The sequence below is a fragment of the Aphis gossypii genome, chromosome 2 (genome assembly GCF_020184175.1).
Source record: "Aphis gossypii isolate Hap1 chromosome 2, ASM2018417v2, whole genome shotgun sequence".
Taxonomy (NCBI): domain Eukaryota; kingdom Metazoa; phylum Arthropoda; class Insecta; order Hemiptera; family Aphididae; genus Aphis; species Aphis gossypii.
The window spans coordinates 69374444-69394184 of NC_065531.1; the positions used below are offsets into that span (position 1 = coordinate 69374444).

The 19741-nt window shown below is 26.5% G+C and overlaps 5 protein-coding genes across 5 annotated transcripts; 3 read left to right on the plus strand and 2 right to left on the minus strand.

The window, feature by feature from the left end:
- The first annotated feature begins 859 nt into the window (after nucleotides 1–859).
- LOC114124460 (uncharacterized) lies at nucleotides 860–2871 on the plus strand. The gene is made up of 2 exons (XM_027987714.2): nucleotides 860–1768; nucleotides 2542–2871. The coding sequence occupies exons 1-2, from the start codon at nucleotides 1115–1117 to the stop codon at nucleotides 2740–2742; spliced, it is 855 nt and encodes a 284-aa protein (XP_027843515.2). The 5' UTR covers nucleotides 860–1114; the 3' UTR covers nucleotides 2743–2871.
- A 4945-nt stretch (nucleotides 2872–7816) lies between these two features.
- LOC114124461 (SOSS complex subunit C homolog) lies at nucleotides 7817–9303 on the plus strand. The gene is made up of 3 exons (XM_027987715.1): nucleotides 7817–7844; nucleotides 7930–8036; nucleotides 9184–9303. The coding sequence occupies exons 1-3, from the start codon at nucleotides 7817–7819 to the stop codon at nucleotides 9301–9303; spliced, it is 255 nt and encodes an 84-aa protein (XP_027843516.1).
- On the plus strand, nucleotides 7930–10235 carry LOC114124468 (rRNA N6-adenosine-methyltransferase METTL5). The gene is made up of 3 exons (XM_027987723.2): nucleotides 7930–8036; nucleotides 9184–9553; nucleotides 9635–10235. The coding sequence occupies exons 2-3, from the start codon at nucleotides 9313–9315 to the stop codon at nucleotides 10039–10041; spliced, it is 648 nt and encodes a 215-aa protein (XP_027843524.1). The 5' UTR covers nucleotides 7930–8036; nucleotides 9184–9312; the 3' UTR covers nucleotides 10042–10235.
- Nucleotides 10236–10510: 275 nt separating this feature from the next.
- Nucleotides 10511–15045, minus strand: LOC114124467 (ubiquinone biosynthesis O-methyltransferase, mitochondrial). The gene is made up of 7 exons (XM_027987722.2): nucleotides 14491–15045; nucleotides 14224–14352; nucleotides 14023–14149; nucleotides 13401–13504; nucleotides 13208–13340; nucleotides 12445–12604; nucleotides 10511–12344 (listed from the first exon to the last, which is right to left on the minus strand). The coding sequence occupies exons 1-7, from the start codon at nucleotides 14562–14564 to the stop codon at nucleotides 12229–12231; spliced, it is 843 nt and encodes a 280-aa protein (XP_027843523.1). The 5' UTR covers nucleotides 14565–15045; the 3' UTR covers nucleotides 10511–12228.
- Nucleotides 15046–15357: 312 nt separating this feature from the next.
- LOC114124469 (DNA methyltransferase 1-associated protein 1) lies at nucleotides 15358–18479 on the minus strand. Its single transcript, XM_027987724.2, has 9 exons — nucleotides 18256–18479; nucleotides 17754–18010; nucleotides 17523–17686; nucleotides 17231–17458; nucleotides 17067–17168; nucleotides 16787–16996; nucleotides 16591–16732; nucleotides 16349–16503; nucleotides 15358–16282 (listed from the first exon to the last, which is right to left on the minus strand). Exons 2-9 carry the CDS (start codon nucleotides 17962–17964, stop codon nucleotides 16112–16114), a joined length of 1383 nt encoding a protein of 460 aa, XP_027843525.1. The 5' UTR covers nucleotides 17965–18010; nucleotides 18256–18479; the 3' UTR covers nucleotides 15358–16111.
- Nucleotides 18480–19741: the final 1262 nt, after the last annotated feature.

Here is a 19741-nt window from a genome sequence, read left to right on the forward strand (position 1 = left end):
AAAAATTATTACCGTCGTATTACAAAAAATATGGTAATTTATGTTTCTTCTACTGAATATCTCTATGTGAGATCTAATGGTTTTTAATTAGAAATACAAATTAACTAATCACTACACGTTTCTTTCTTGCAAAACTTTAAATTGTTTTTAAGTATATTAAGCATTTCTTATAATAGTTTAGATAATAATAATAATAATAATATTAATTTTATTTAGATTTAATCGAAAAAATTGTATGAATGACATTTTAGTGATTTTGACTTTATCTAGTATACTAGTAGCTATTTAAATTTTAAATATTATTTTATTATCTAATAAGTACATTATAATAATACATTATTCAGAAAAAAATATTATTAGAGTTTAGGCGCTCGTCTGTCATAGCGTGTAGTTAATTTGAGGTAAAATAAATGAAAATAATACTATTTTGGGATTAAACACTAAATTCATTTTTAAGCTTCATTTCTAAAATATATTACATATTATTATAAACTTGAAGGATAATATTTTATTGAAAATAATATGAAAACATTTATATCGGGGTTTAGTACAACATATTATATGTATTTTATAGAATATGATATAGTGTCAAAAATAACTAACCACATTATTATTAATAACCACAGCATATTTTTAATTATTAAGAATATTATAAGTAATTAATATTAATAAATATGTTAACCTAGTAGTTAACTAGAAATTATATTATAATATATGCAAATAGTTTATGACTAAACGTAATATTATTATCTTTGTATACTAACTACGATTGGAATTAAGATCAAATTATAGTATAATTTTTATACTGTATTATAAAAATATTACATGTTCGCGAAATACTATGTCTAAGAATTCAAGTAATGTCGAAATAGAAAAGTATTTGGCTAAATGAGTGTAATAGTAACTGTAATATTTTAAAACATTAGTGATTTTCTTAAAGCATAACCTAGCTACAATAAAATGAATGATGTTTGTCAAACAAAACTACATCTCAACGTTTACAGCACAGTAATAATAATATTTTAATAGTTTTTTTTCACAAAATCGTGTTACTTTTTCGTACATCAGAATAGTATAGTATAACTCTTAATCTTAACTAACTAGGACGACGATAATGATGTCAGCAAAACTGAAGAATTCTACATCAATTACTCTGGAAGGTCATTTCTTTATCAGATTAACGAACCTTTATTTATCCCGCTTTAAGATATTGACGATCATGCTGTTGGCGCTACTCGAATTATCCACTGTAGTTGTGACCGCCGCGCCATTGACTTTGGAAAACGAATGGACGGCGGTGGTCATACCCATTACACGATCACCAGTCACTACCCATAAAGTCCGAAATGCAACAAAAATCGATCCTTTCCAAAACTGGTGGAGCTTAATTGGTATGAGATATTCGAAACGATCTTGGACGACGGCGAAATACAGTACTTTCAGTGGATCTTCTTACAGTGGTATGGGCTTAAATAAAAATTACAATGGTAAGAATCCCCACGATGAGAAAAAATTTGGTAAAAATAAACACGAGAAGAATAAAGGTGGTAAGAACCACTACGATAAGCATTGTGGTAAAAACCTACATCGGGAACACTGTAGCAAGAACCAGTGTGATAATCCTTTTGAAAAAAACCGCCATGAAAAGCACTGTGCTAAAAACCGAAACAGCGACGGTCGTCATGGTAAGAATTACCATGAACAAAACAAGCTGCATAATATGAAAAAATGCAAAAAGCAGCACAAAGAGTTTATCATAGACAATAAGGTTAGCGTCTTATGTATAATTCATATTTTTTACGAATCTGTCAAACTGATCAGTGGTGGGACTAAGTTATATACAAACACTTACGAAGAGATCGTAAATGTCTTTTTGTTAAAGTGCATGTTTGAATTAATCTTTCTATACATTTGTGAAGTCGTTTTGGGTTTTTGAATGTTTTTTTCTAAACAATATCTTAGGATAATATCAGAATACAACCATATTTGTTATTAAAAATATACTTGGCATAATGCAAAATTTGACTGTAATTAAAAATTGAGTTGCGTAATTTAAATTGCAATGAATTAAATTGATACAGTGGGTTATGGTAAAATCACAATTAATTCAGCTCTAATTCTGCTATTTTTGGATGGTTATATTTATTTATAACATATAAATTAGTAAAACCAGGCAAATTAATAATAGGGAAATCAAAAGTGAAAATTTTTTTTTAAAATTTCAAAATATTACATACAATTTATAGTTTTTCAATTGTTCAATTTGTGTATCGTTATATATAGTGACTTGCAGTTATTTTGTTATGATGACTATAATGGAATCATAAACTATAATAATATATGATATTGTTACTTTTCTAAGTACAAACAAATTTACCGTTTTATCGCAGCGTGATAATGGCTTATACGACTTTGGGCCTCTAGGAACGCCTAGACCATACGTTGAACGTTAAACATCATATTAATAAAATAGTTTTCACAGTTATACAGCCACTCACTATGTAGTGTGTTCTTATATTGATGTGTCATTTGATTTTACAGGTTATTGTCAACATCAATAAAAATCGAACGCCTAGTACGACACTATTACCGGTAAAAACAAAGGCACCAGTTCTGGTCTCGACCACGCATAAATGTGCTGAGCAGAGTAGTATTTTCTCGTTTGTTGACATATGTATACTGATATATTGTATATTATGTTTTTTGATAGCCGTATGCGTATACGTATGTGATATAAAATAGTTTTTTTCACTTTGTTAATTTTTACATAATTTGTATATAAAATACATAATTATATTTAATAGTTCACTAAATTATAATAATAATTAATATATATATATATATATTCATCTGTGTAAAACTGTCTTAATTCATTGTACCTATAATACATCGATGACTCGAATGATGATGCTAGCAAACTATAATTTTAACCTATAAACAATATACATTATACAACATACATAATATAATATAATATACAACTATGAAATATAATTATAAATCGCAAAAATCATATAATATGTGTACACTTTTATTTTTCTGGAGACAAAGTCCCCCGAGTGCCCCCTTCGAAATATAAAAATTTTGAATCTACGATGGTTACCCTTTAGATTAAAAATAGTTTGGAAAATATTATTTTTGATGTTCATTTCGAAATATACAAATTTTGAAACTTAATGTTCAAAGGCATTTTTCTATTAAAAGTAGTTCGATGAACATACTACATACATTTTGGTGTTCATGCCGAAACGGCAGTCCAAAATGTGGTGTTAAATTGGATTTTTTAAACTTCTAATAACTAAGAAGGATTGTTATTTGTAATGTCTATTAATAGGATAGTGAACAATTGATGGTATATCCGCTATTTTACGTGTAATGGCAGTAAATATACTTATATTCAAAATGTTTGTTATTTAGTGATTCCAAGAGTACTAAATGTAATTTTTTATAAGCTACTTGTAAAAGATTAATAATTTATAATCATAATGTGAGGTCTTTAACACATAAATAAATAGAATCAAGTTTATTGTTATTCATAGTATGATTATTGGATAAAATTCAGATATGTTTGAGCTCATTCCCCATGGTTGACCTTGTTTCACCAAAATGTTAAATTAAGTACCTAGTTTTGTAGAATATTTTAGATCGTTGGTGGGTTATTGCTGGATAATACAAACTTTTTCCTTATAGCTGGTTTAAATTGGCTGTTTGTAATGCACCTGTAAAAATGTATTTATATATATCATGATTGATAACAACATCAATGATGACATATAAAAATATCATGGAATGATAAAAACATTTAAAACAATATATGACTTATAAATCTTAAATAAATCTTTCTCGAGTAAAATTCTAGTATTATTAATGAATAAAAACTATTAGTGTTTACTCAAATTGACATTTTATGTCTTTGCTTTACACACAGAATCGAAAAGCGTTAACCTAACTCTGGTTACCCAATATCTGGTTACCCCTGGTAACGGTTTCCAAAGACACAAAAAACATAAAATGCAATGTGATTCCCGCCATTTTGTTATGTCTTAACCTAACCTAACCTAAACTAGGCAAATAATATTTTAGTAAATACTAAACGTCATTTATGAATTTGGCTATCAGTGTAGTGTACAAATACCTACTTAAAAATTAATTTTCATGCCTGTTTTGTGTGCTGCGTATGGATGCTTGAACAGATATCAAACTGGACAAAATACATGACATGGACAATACTTCCGGTAAGTTATGTTATAATAATAACAAATCTGAAATCAACGCTCGGAAAATTTATTCTATACCCATCTATTTTAATTTTATAATTGTGTGATCATAGATTTTCTATTTCTAACAATGAGTTGATGCAAAAATGGAAAAGTGCAATAAAAAAAAAAATCTTGAAGCAAGTCATTATAGTCGGATATGTAATGTACATTTTACAGAACAAGACTATTAAGTTAGACCTGGGGAAAATAAAGTTTTGTTAAAAGACAATCAGTTCCATTAGTATTCCTATAATTTCTGTCCTATCTTCAAACACTAATTAAAATTCCTAGAAAATTACCTACATTAAGGAACTGTTGTGGTAAAGGTATATTGTCATAAATAATGTTAAATTAATTTATTGACAATTTTTTTTTAAAAATATGATATACATCTAACTGTAGATCAATTAGAAGATCACTAAGATAACTTATTTCTCTAATAATCAGAGAACTGATTATTTAATACTCAGTATAAATATCTCCTGACTTCTAAGTCATCACAGGATCACCTCGAAATATTTTTTTTTAAAACTCAGCAACGGTTTGAAAATAATCTAAGTGTGATTGAATTTCGAACAGTTATAAAAAAATTCTTATTAAAAAATTCAGTATTTGCATCCTTTCTGCAAACTATATTTTTAATGGATAGTACAAGTACAGAAAGTGTATTTTAAATTTGATGGTCAAAAAAGAAAGTTGTTAGTTTAGAATGTGAAGAAAACGTTGATGATAATAATGTGACAGAACTAGATTTAGATAACGGTTCTTTTGATGTTTAAAAAGATAATGTCTTTTATTACATTTGTGGTTTTATTGTAAAAAAAAAAATATTTAAGAAAATTGACTGGACAACATGCTTAGAAAGCCTTTTAAAAGGTCAAACTTAACATAGTTATTGTCATAGGAATTCATTTTCTGTAGTCGTAGATTTAAAAAATAGAGGTAGTTTGATTAAAAGTTCTGTGAGTGTAAATTAGTCCCATTTGCTGAATTTATTTTGATCGAACTTACAAATGATTTAACTGTATTAAAGTCTTACTTAAGCTCTAAAATAATAATTCATACTAAAAACCATATATTTAATTTTGATATTTTTAAGAATTTGAGCTGTGAAGATGATATTTTTTAGAAAACCGTAAACTGCATTAACACTAATTTGTAAACTTTACTTGAAAATCTGTTTACACTATGCTGCTAAATTAAAAACAGCAACCACTGTTAATAAACATCACATGTTATCAAAATTAATTTTATTTCATAACCAATAGGTAGTAAGGCTTATAAGTTTATTTTAACAGGTTAACGCCATAGCTTTTTTTAATACTTTTAACATGTTGCCAAGTGTACCATTTAAGGTACATTCTTTTCATTGACATTAGTAATATGAGTGATGTTTCCGTGGCCTCCTAGTAATGTTTTAGTAAAAATAGCGAAATAAATTTATAATTTTTCAACATTTTGATAGTTAGGTTAGTGGTATGGCCTAGCTTAGTGGACAAATATTATAATAAATGGTATGAATTGCTTGGCTATACAACAGTTTACCATAAATGGTAGGAATGTAGGAAAAGAAACCCACAGAAAAAAAATCTATGGGAAAAATAAGCCACAGAAAAAATCCAATTTATTTATTTAAAATAGTTGTATTAACTGTAGTAAATTATAATATTTAATATTTAATAATGGCTATATAGCCATTTATTGCATATTTAATATTATATACTTATACATAGAGTTAGGATGTTGATGACTTTTACACAAACTTTTAGCTAAAAATTTGATTCATGCTCCTTGGATGCAGAATATTCTAAATTTATTTTGCATTTTTTAATTTTTTTTTTTAGATTTTTAAAGAAAATTTGTAGACCATTAAAAAAATTATTTTAATATTATTGTTGTGAGGTTTTTGGTGTTGTACATTAATAAAATAAGTACTCTTTAAGACATGCTCCGATTATAAACGCTATAATTTTTTAATTTATATTTTACTTTTTAATCTATTTTTAATAATTTTAAATAATGTTTAAAATGTAAATATCACACCCATATCTGTAATAAAAATTATTATTTATAAATATTTTTTTTTTCACTTGTTTTGATTTTTAAGTTCATTTTTTGAAGTTTTTAGTGAATTTTTGCATTATTTTTTTAGGCATTTTTGTGTGTTTTTTAGGTCATTAACTTCCTAACTTTCCTTATATATATTTAGGTGTGAGACATAAATCAATTGATTTCAAAATAATATCCACAAAATATGTTATTTTTGTTCAATGTAATTGCATTTTCTGTCATTTTATTCTGAAGGAAATTCCGTTTCTTTTGTTAAAATATAACTGTTTTATAAACTATACTTTCAGTCTCACACATCTATACTCTCAGTCTGACTTTATTTTACATTTTAACGTACAATGGTTATCATTGTAAAAAAAAAGGAAAGAAAAAGAAGTCCAAATTATGTTTTGCGGGTTATAGGTATGTACGTTCTAAAACATACCGCGAAAAGTAGTTATTTAATACTTTAATTTTTATTTTTTATATATTTAATTACTGTTATTTTTTAAATATTTTTCCCGTAAATTATTTTCTGTTGTATAATAAATAATAACATATAACCTGTGTATTAATAATTTTATTTAGGTATATAAATGTATACAGTATGACTAAATATGTTGAAAATTTTAAATAATGCCTAATTTAATACTTTAATTTTAATTCTTATATGTTGAATTATTTTAATTTTTTTTCTGACTACCCATATGGTACTATGGTACACGTGGCAGTTAACCGATTTTAAAAATAAATTAGTATGCTTCAATAATTTCATTATTAATTATTTATTTCCTATCTTTAAAATGTGGTTTTTATTTCCCAAGTAAATCTATAATTAATTATATTATGTTTATGTTTTGTTCATATATTATTAGCAATTTAATTTTCTATTAATAATACCATTTAATTCAAAAATGTACTGAAATAATCTTTAAATCCAAAAATATACATTTCAAATACAAAACCATAAAATATTTGAAAATATGCAAAATTGAAAATAACAATAATATTATTTGATTCAGTAGGACATGAATCAAATTTATATCCAGGTCAATATTAATGATTATATTCAATAAATAAAAAAATATGCAATTTCATATACATCCGAGTATTATTCATAACTATCATATTTTCATCTAAGTCCTGAGAGTTACGCTCAAAATAGTTTTATATTGTATATTACATTAAGTAATTCTGTCTGCTCTAAAATAAGACACTGGTTGACTTTTAATCGGTGAAGTTTAAGAAGTTAGGTTTTTTCGCTTATTATTCTAAGGCTGGTACAACGTGGTAAAACCGATCTCCCGAAATTTGATTTTGGTGATATCTTGCCGTTATCAAAATCGGAAAAACTGAGCTAGCTTCCCATAAAAACACTGAAGTTGTTATCAGTGGTCACGACAATCAGTGTGTCTTTTTGATTTTTATTTTCTAATTTAAATTATTTGTATACTCTATTCACTCACTTTAATAGTTTTTAATGTAGATTAAATGTATTGTGAATGGTAATGTCTTTTCCAGCCCAAAACGCAAGAGGTATTACACAACTATTTTTATAGATTTTAAAATTGTACATGAATAATTCATGTAAATAATATGTAATATTCTAATGTTCTTTTAGGTATTCAAAATCGAAAGATACTCGAAGATTTGGAACTAAAGAAACAGATATTATTAAAAACTGGTGCTGTTCCAACTCCTCCAACAGTTTCTCATCCTACAACTCCGGTATGATAATGTAGTTTCAGTTCAAGTTGATTAACGATTAAATTACAACATACATAAATGTTACTTATACTGTGTACTTTGGTAACAGATGTTTGTATATTTTTTTAAAATACATTTTTGAACTAAGGTATTATTGGTTTATAATATAATAACACAATAATATTTATACCATACTTAAATTTTCAGTTTTATTTATTTTAAATCCTGTGAATTTTCGTTTCCAAATTTCCATTTTCGAAATGATACTCGAAATAAAAGCGATTAAGTGAGAAAAAATTTACAACTTTACAATTATGTGGTGTAAAATAATTACGGCTTTGTTTATCATCATAGAAACAAATAAAATTAATTAAAAAAGATCCCCTCGTCCGCTCTGAATCGATTTTTATTGAATGCAATCATATTGCATTAAAATCGAATACCTACAGTAAAATTACACTATCCTGCCTGAGGACCAAAGAGACAATGGACAAACATCCACCACCAAAATATGCTGACTTACTTTTTTTTGTGTGTTATTATTTTATTTAATAGTCCTAGTTATTTATGAGTTCTATGATCTCACAAATTCTTAAAAATATAACCTAGCTACCAAACAAATTATAAACTAAATGTAATACCTATAGTTGATGTAATTAATTAACTATGTAATAACTTATCGATTTTAAATATTTTTAAATGTATACAATTAACACTAATCATAATATTATAATATCTAACTTAAAAAAAGATATATATCTAAGAATACAATCTGTAAGTTCTATGTATTGTACATTATGTACACAAAAAACAAATGTTCATATTTTAAAATTAGAAGTTGTTAGGTCGGTTGATAAATTAAAAATTTAAATAACATTTTTATAGCATCATCCATAATTAATAAAGAGATATCATAATTCAGCAATAATCAAATCAAGTAAAATAATATTGAATATGTCATGCAAAAGTGTTTACAACACTCATGTTAGAAGGTATTTGGTGAGGAGATAAACTTTTAATAGTCTTAAATATCACTTTAAACAGTATTTGATTACCAAATATTGATGGATTATAGTTATTTTTGTCATTGGTTCTTAAAATAATAAAAAAAAATTTTTTGTATAGGTACCTATACAAATGTTTTATCTAATGTTCACAATGTTTTTAGGGAACATCTGATAGTCACTTTCAACGTGCCCAAGCTTTACAGTCTACAGGATTCTTCATCACCACTGATTCAGCTTTTGGTAATTCTATACTTCCTGTCCTACCTCGCTTTGATAAATAATATTGAATCATGGCGGCTGGATCTATGAAGTTAAAGCGTTTACAGCATATACTTGAAGAAATTGAAACATTTGAAAACCCAAAAATTGAACTAGAACAATACACTACATCATCCCATATTGCTGCTTGTATTTTACATACAGCCCAATTTGTGTATGGCGATATTACTGATAAATGTGTTGCCGATTTAGGATGTGGATCGGGAATATTGACCATTGGTGCCGCTTTGTTGGATGCTCGATATTGTACAGGTTATATATATTCTACAGTTTATATTATGGTGTTGGAATATTTAAAAATGTTCATTTTTGTCTGTTTTATTTGTTTCGCAGGTTTTGATATAGATCCATCTGCTCTTTCATTGAGTGTAGAAAATGCTGCTGATCGCGATGTTTCAGGCCAATGTGAATTTATTTTATGTGATGTAAAACAAATTGACAAAAGCATGCAACTTAAAGCATTTGATACTGTCATAATGAATCCACCTTTTGGGACAAGAGAAAAAGGAGCCGATCTAGAATTCTTAAAAATGGCTGTAAGTCTTGCTACTAACGCTGTATATTCACTCCATAAAACAAGCACGAGAAAACATGTTATATCCACGGCAAAACAATTGGGTGTTCATCCTAAGGTTATTGCAGAGTTAAGATTTGATCTACCAGCATCTTATAAATTTCATAAATATAATTCTGTTGATGTACAAGTTGATTTAATACGTTTTACATGGAAGTCAACTTAATATGTTTTGCATCCATGACTAGATGATAATCTTTAATCTAGTTTTGTGTAACTCACATTCAATTAAAAAGAAATAAACAAAGTGTCTAGCTCAACAGCTATTGCATGTAACGTAACACTATTTAAATTGATAAATTTTATATTTATATTTTTATTATACAATATAAAAATAAACAAATACTTCTAATATTTATACATATATTTTAATATTTTATTACTTATTTTAACTTGATTCAAATAATTTTAGATTAGTCTGCAAGCATCAACATTTTCAGATAGTTTTTTCAATCCTAACTATTGTTACTATTCATTTATATTTTAATTTATAAAATATATATTTGGGTGTAAACTTATGAGTATTGTGTGGGCTTAGACTTTTGAGTATGTAAAATAAACATTTGGTACTTAGTATTTACTTTGATCCCTATTTATAATATGTAGATTTAATTTCTTTTATTAGTTAATTACTGGTTTATACAATATTGTTTTATTTTGGATGATATAATATGGACATGTGCCCAATTTACAATTAATAAATGTAAAACATTATACATTTACAAAAGGTGGTGTTAAAAAAAGACTATTATTATAAAAAAAAAATTGGTTAATTATGTGAAATAGAAAAGATAGGATCGAAATTGACATTAAACATACAATTATGAAAAGGATGTTGATGGTGTTAATATGTTGGAGCAAAAGAAGAGTAATTAACTAATATCAAAAATCATTAGGTCATTATTGAGTGGGGCACGATACGATTGCGCGCGGTACCTTTTTAAGTGTACGATTACGCGCGCTATATTATTTTTACTTTTAAGCAATGTTGCCAAATATATTATAGGTCCATGGTAAATCCGTACGATACTCTAGTAGATTATAGTAGATAAACTTAAAAATACTTATATTAATGCATGGAAATATTTAATTAGTATATGCAAAAACAATCACTATTTTTTAAAATTGAAATACTACACATTAACTTTGAAATTGATGCTATTGGGGCAACAAAAAAAGTTTTCCGGCTGGAAACATGCTGTTTTTCACCGATATTTGTTGTTTTAACTACCCTTATGGAAACTCAGGCAGAAACAGTTATTATTAACCATTTCCAAACGAATAATTTTATTAAACCAAAATCGAAGAAAGAATTAAGGAAAATCAAAAATCTGAAAATTGAACACAAACATTATTTAAATAATAAAACACCAAAAAATTTACTTAAGTACCTATTTGGCTATAGTTACAAATAGGTATCAGGGCTTTAAAATTAAAAAATTTAAATGTTGGATTATTACATTTTTTTATTTTGTATTATTTAAGTAAATTTAATGATAGTTGTATCTGTATTCAAATATTAAAAATAATAATACATTTGGCAACGTCATATCCAATTTCACGCGCAATCGTACGCCTTTGAGTAATTAAAATTTTTTCTTTTGTTATTCTGGCACTGTGCGCAATCGTATACCTAAAAAGGTATAACGCGCGCAATCGTACTTCGCCGATTGAGTGTGCAAAGGAAGGAATCATTATAGTGGACAGTTATAGTTATTTTATATTTATTTGTATATTATAGTAATTAACAGGATTAGGATTTAATTAATTGCTTATCCATACTGGACACAAGAAAACAATAGAGTGATTGTATAGAACATGTTTTTCATAGTTTGACATTATTTTGTTTGAGTTTTTTTATGGGGGGGGGGGGGATTTACTTTTTTGTTTGTAAAAAATCTTTTGAGATTTCAATATTTTTCAGCAATGTTATTTATAAATTCGAACTCTGAAAATTAAATTGTATTCATATAATATACAATATTACAAAAACTGTTATTGTTATCTAATTATTTATAAATAATATAATTTTTAACAAAATTTCGTACCTAACTATAATCAATGAGCAAAATACTTTTATAAATATTAACTCCATGCATTTATTGCACATAAAAATATTTAAATTAAAAACACATTATTTAGATAATTCAAGAAAAATAACATTCACATAAGATGATAACGTTTATACGACGGTAAAAAAGTTTTAGCACATTTAATAATCAAAAATAAAAATTAATTGAATTATTAAATTATAACTTAATAGTATTATAATTGTAACAATTATTGAGGCACAATAATATAATTGACAATGATTAATACAAAGTAACAGTTAATGGTAGGTAGTAGCTACTAGCTATGTACTTTTCACTGCATGTATGGCATATGATACATCAGTTGAGTCAGTCCAACTCCATCGATTTGTAAAAGGATTATATGACAGTCCATTAATTGAAATAGTATCACATTTACCTAGATGAGTTAAGTTAAAACAAAAAAATAAATACAAATGTAACTTCAAATATTATTATGGATCTTTAAATAACAAATAATATAATAATTTTATACGTACAATTTATTTCTAAAATTGACTGCAATTCATGAGGACATATAAATTTTTCCCATTCATGCGTACCTTTTGGAATAAAATCAAATGTTTCTCCTATCACTTTAACACTTAACCATGAAAAAATTGTTCTATTTGGGGTTGTTATAAACAATGATCCTCCAGGCTAAAAAAAAAAATTTTTTTAGTTATTATTAATATTTGTAAAATAGCAATCAAAGCTTGATGCAACCATAGTTGATATAAAAAAAATTTACAAATAAGTAATAAATGTGAACTACCTATTAAGTCAAGGGTTACAGAATTAATGGATTATTATTACAATAATAAAGTGTTAATATTTAAAAATTGAATTTTGAATAATAATTAGTATAAAAAACCAATATAATAAAAATTATAAAATGTTATATTTATGAATAAAACCTTTTCTACTTAATATAATGCTTGATACTAAATAATTTTTTAAGTGGTTAATTCAACATTTTCAAACATAGTCAAGTACAAATTATTTTTAGACGATTATAATTTCTTCAATAATGTTGACGAGAACATGTAGATTCTTTAAAAATATAAATATGACACATGAGTAGCTGTTCTTTTTAATTCAATAATTCCAATATAAATAAGATTATACTTAAAATGAAATAAGATAATATTTTACCATGGACAGTTGAAAATTACTGTCACATGGAAAATTAAAATATCACTAAAAATTATTTCATATCAATTCAACTATTTAAGTTAGTGCACTAAAATAATTTAGAATTACCTTTAAACAATCTACACAGTTTGTTAAAAATCCATATTTGTTGGATACATGCTCCAAAACTTCTGAAGTTACAATTGCATCATATGATTCTGTGTTTGATGTAACATGCTCTTCAATAGATTCATTTAAATATCTAAAAATAAAAATAAAAATATTAATTGTATAATAATTAATATTTTTATTCTTATTTTACTTGATGTTTTTGTTCCTAAGAAACATAGAATGATCATTGGCAATTGTTATTAGTTCTTTACTGGGATCTATTCCAGTTACATGACCGTCAAGACGTGCTAATGCCTAAATATAGATAAATATGATTTTAAAACAATTCATAAGTATTAAGAAGACGCTATACCCACATTTGTTGTCTCTGTTTTATACACATCTAACATAGTTAAAAACTGTTTTGTACTTTTGTGCGGGACAACTTTATTCCCTCAATATTTATATCAAAATTACCAAAATTTTAAATTGCATTGAGAAGAACTTTACCTGTATTGCAGCGTTTTAATTTTTTTGATAGTAGCAAATACTAGCAATCAATAATTTTTAACAATTAAATGAAAAAAACCTTAAGTTCTCAAACCGATAACTTTAATTGTATTCATGTTATCAAAAAACTTAAAACCCTACAAAGGTAAAGTTCTTCCCGATGGGATTTATAATTTTGGTTGTTTTGATTAAAATATCGAGGAAGTAAAGTTGTTCTGCACAAAACAGTTTTTAACAATGTTACGCATGTATAAGACAGAGACAACACATACGGGTATAGCGTCCTCTTAACATACATTTAAATTTAAATTTTTAAATTATACCTCAGTTAAAACTCCACCACCACAACCAACATCAAGTATTTTTATATTTTCTAAACTTTGACGAGTTCCAATGTTTTTAGTTTCAATTTTCTTCATATTTGTTAAACCATTTATTATAAATGAAACTCTAATTCAACATTAATTTTAATAATGTAAAATACAATTCATGAGGTACTCTTGAAAAAGTTTATTATGAATTACCTTAATGGATTAAACGAGTGTAATGCATTCAGTGGTCCATTAGTGTTCCACCAATAGTCTTTCATATTGGAATGATGTTCTACTTCGTGAGCATTAACAGTCTCTTTTACATGATTTTGTGTTAAGGATCTGAAATTTCAACTTTTTTTAAAACAAGCAAAAGTGTAATGTTAAATGCCTAACTGTAAAGACATATTATATTATACATTTATACTTTAATACTTATTATACTTAAAAAAGTATAAATAGCATGAGTTATTTTTTTACCTGAAAATAATGTAAGAGTTGGCTAGGTTTGTTTTCTTCGCTATCGAATTCATTTTGGAATTAATCATAATCATCAAACGATTCAAACGTTTTAAAAATTAAACTTTAAGCGAATATAGAAATAGACAATAGTAATACGTTGAAACTAAAATTCGTTTTATCTCAATAACATTGTAAATGAGACACCGAGATAATTTGACTAATATGAGTAAACTGCAGCAATTTCAAGAGATTAAAACTGTAGTCTGTAGTAACGAGTACGAGAACTACTACGGACTACGGACTACGGAGTACGGACTACGGAGTAACTGAGTAAGCACTAATCAATAATCTTAGACGGCACTACGGCAGCATAAACTGAGTTGGAGTTGCGCAGTTCACTCTTCACTGGTCACCGTTCGAGTGTTCGACTGGCGACTGCTCACTGACCACTGTTCAGCTTCATACTTCACTGATATAACTTACTGCTTCAGTGACAATGACAAATGACAAAAACTATAGATCATAATATATTATGCTATATATATGATCATAGACTTACAATATTACAAGTATATGTATATGATCTAAGCGGTATTTATATAATAAGTGATAAAGCCATATTGATAACAATCCTATTTAGCCATGCCCATGCGCAAGATGTATTGATCCAATACACCTTGGTCATGCGCTTGACATTTTATATACATGTTATATGTTATATTGTGTGTTAACTTAGAACATACATAATATCCATTTTATACAGCACGGTTAAAAGACACGCTTCTAAGACCCTGTTATACAGAGTGATTCTTTAATTGTGAACTCTAATATTTCAAAATCTATTGATGTTTATGAAAATATTTTCTTATATGATTTCCATTCAAATTAAAACGTTTATTCAAAAACTTTTATTTTTTATCTTTTTACTTTTTTGAACAATAATATACATTTTTATTTCCATATTATGAAGCAGAATATTTTACAGAGTATTTCAATGTATAAAAATCATTAGAAAAACATTTTTAACTTAAGTTTACAATATTACAACATGGATAACATTTTTATTTTTAAACAATATTCTCAGATTATGAGTTTATTGAAATTAGAATTTTTTTCCATGCAACGAATCGTCAAACAATTGATTTTTAGTGTCTACATGGTTTTATTAAGTAGGTAATGACTATATAATGACTTTTCGTTTGGAAAATGGTATCAAAAAAAAAAAAATAATAAGTGCATTCTGCAGAACATGTTAAATTGAATTAATTTTATAATCGCTTAGTTTAAATTATAATAAAGAAATAATATGGGTGAATTTATTAGCACAAAAATAATAAAACAGTCCTTCACCTTAAAAATGCAAAATACAATAATTTATTAAGACATTATAATTTAACAGTACAAAAAGCATTATTCATAATACAATATCCTATAATGTCAACAATAAAGACTCATTAAGTAAACCTTAAAATATATTTAATAAAATGTTTTAAAATAGTTATATTATATACAATAAGTCATAAATTATATTGTTTAAAAAATATAAATTAAATATAAGGGAATAACCTTTAAGGAAAATGTAATACAAAGTATAATTAAATCAATAAATGTTGAATTATTAACATCACATAATTATAAATTATATTATGTCTAAGACATTTTTAGGCAGAATATTAGGATCAGTAGCATCTTCTATTTCTTGATCATTGATTTCTAATTTTACTTTATCGTCTGTTACTTCTTCGTTCTCTTCATCGTCAACACTTAAACTAGCCATTTCTTCCAGAAGTTGGGGATCAATTTTTAAAATCTATCGAGCAGTATAAATATTAATAAATGCTTAGTATGTTTAAAATATAGCTAGAAAATTACATACCCCATCAGGATTTAATGTCTCATACTGATGTTTTAATGTTTGTAGTTCAAAATCACTGGAGCTACAAGCCGCTTTTAATTCATTTAACAATACAATTTCATTACGTAAATCATTGTAATTTTGACATATTTCTTCAGTTGGTATGGGATTTAATTCTAAAAAAAAAGTAAATTTTAATAAAATATAAATACAGTTAATTATACTTATATGTATAATTAATTTAAATACATTTCAATACATACTAATTTTCAGCGATTCTAGTGCTTGTTCAACATTTTTAACTTTTTTTTGACTGACATTAGCTGGTATTTTCATCCTTTGAGAACGAGTAGACACGCCACTATTTTTAATGTCCGGAAATTTGATAGTAGTAGCTTCAAAATTCTAAAAATGAACATTTTAATAAAGTGATAGGATTAAAAAAAAATTAAACATTACATTTGGATCAACTCGGGTTGGCCTGACTGGAACAGTAGGACGTTTACGGTGATGAGTTGTTTTTTTGTCAATTTTCAAACTTTTACGACTATCATTTTGCTTATCAACAGCACTAATTAATTTTTGTAGATCTTGTGTTTTACGGTCTCTATCACGTTTCCGTGCTTCAATCTTTCTCATTTCTTGTATTAACATTTGTTCCTCCTCAATCTAAACATTGTTATTTAAAAAATTATAAATATTTACAAAAATGTATAATGTTGATGTATGTTTAAAATACTTGTTTAGGAGTTCTACTGTAAAGTCTTTCAAGTTGTTGTTTTCTACGAGTTTCATGTTCAGCATCAAACATTTTTGATTCATTGACATTACCTCCTCTAATCTAAATAAATAAAACACAAATTATATGTAAACATAATTCAAATATTGGTTTTTGTTTACAACCTTTGTCAACGTATTGCACACTGAATAATATCTATCTTTAAGATCCTCAGTAGATCGCTTAACAGCATTTTCATAATCTCCAAGATTCCATCTACCCTGAATGATTATAAAACGTAAATCAAACAATTCACACATATCAAAAAGACGATCAGTTTCTTCTTGCGTCCATGTTTCAGATACCAAATGTTCTTTATATTCAATATCCGTGTACTTGGGAATTTCTATTTTCTATTTAAAAATAATAATATATTTATACATTGTGTAAGTAGACAATATTTTTCACAAATAATACCTTATTAAACTTGGCAAATGGATATTCTTTTCCTTCATCTGCAACTCTCCGCCAATGATAAAAAGGAACACCATCTTCCCGAGCTGGGTTGATAAAAGGAGCCCATACCCAAGGGCGCACACGTCGCATACCCAATCTAGCTTTTTGGAGCTTATAAGTGGGACCTAAACGATTATATGAAAACCATTAACAATCTGAAATAAACTTAACCAAATCAAATAAACTTATTACCTGTTTCAGTTTCAATAACAGGTGGCACATCCTTTTTATCATTATACAGTAAGGCAAACACTTCACGAGCCATTCCTTCTGGTCTACGGGTCTGACGATTACCCGATGGTAGCGAGATTTTCTTCTTCTGCGTACCAAGTATGTCTTCTTTAGATACCTGAGGAGCGGATCCTCGTTCTATGTCCAAAATATCACGAATATCTTCAGACATCTTGAACGATTGAAGTTGGCCAAGTATTCGTTCACTTTAGAAGTTACTATAAATAATAATTTTTATAACATAAAATAATTTAAATACAGTCTTTTACTCTTTTTAATGTTGTATCTGATGTATTTAGTATTAATATTAATTACATCGCTTAATATAAAATATTTGTAATATTATCTTAAATCTGTGATAGTGTAAAGTTTATGTTTATCCCGGTAATCGTAATGGGTACAGTTCGGCACCGTGATAAGAGATCGGCCTCGTGATGAGGAATTATATATAACCAATACCAACCATCAAGAATTGTAAAATTCCATTACGACTTTTGAGTATTATATGAATTTTCCACCCTGATACATTTACAGTGGGAACTTCCTGTGCTCGCTCGGTCATTCAAAACGAAAATATCCACCGATTCTCTATGCAGTTCCACCTGAAGGAGATCACAGGGTTAAAAAAACGCATTTTCTGAATAATAATAATTATATAACGGGAGTTTTTGTATTTCAAAGTTGTACACTTACATTTTCGTCCGGACCACTTTGATGATAATAAATCTGCCTGTTATCACGGGGCCGAACTGTACTATTACCATGAACTATGATGATATCTAGATCATCTTAGTCCGTGGTTATTATGATGTTTTATCAATACAAACAATGATAATATTGATAATAAACTTGGAAAATATCACGGACAAAGAATATCTTCAAAATTCAATAGTATAATTTATATTTTATAATTTAATTTTGCACCAACAAATAACAACTGATGTGAAACTATATTGTGTAGTTATTTATATTGTTTTTGATGCTCATAATAATTTATACAATATGTCTTGAACTATGCATAGTCCATTATCGATACATACCTATAGAGTGGTTATTTGGATTTTGAAGATGGAATAACAATAGTTAATGTGTATGTTAGGAAAATAGATTATTTCAACCACCCATTGATCATCTTAAGGTGTTTGATGAATATGAGTTTATTAGATGATTTTTTTGAACAATATTCTCTGTAGATTGAGTTCTAAACTAAAAAATCGATTAGCTAAAAATTCCCACAAACTAGTAAGTTACCCTATTAATGTACTCTTATAACTATATCTGTAACTTAATATGTAGACATTATATATGTAATTTTACACTTCAATGCATTGTATGATATATTTTTACTTGAATTAAGATACTAGTTTATGTTTCAATTTTAGTACCTATGTATTTTTACACCTTACACAGTATACTTATATTGTGTATATATTTCATATTATATTGATTTTGAAATTTTGTACATATTTAATTCCATTAATGTTTTAAATGATATATTTATTTGTATTTAACTAAGAGTAAACCAAATTATTTGATATTATTTTTTACCAATAGTACATAGTCAGTTTTCATTAGTAAATTATGATATATTTATAATAATTTGAAAATACCATCTTTTTAATGTGGAAAGTTGCTTACTATAGCTGTTTTAAATTTAAACTTACATAATTTTCCCTTTTTTTAGTACTATGTATTTGTCTATACTTCTTAATACTTCCATGTATTGAATTAAAATTATTAGAAATATGCATGCTGAGGAAGTCACACACATTGAATCAAATATAATAATTGTATCAAACTATCTGTAAAATTTCTCATTTAACAATTCATTAACATTATTTGTTTTAGAAATAATTCCATTTCCCATTGTTAGTCACTGAAATTTTTGCTACTGGGAATTTTTTAAACAAAGCAGGTGACTTGCAATAGCATATTGGTTGTTGGACTAA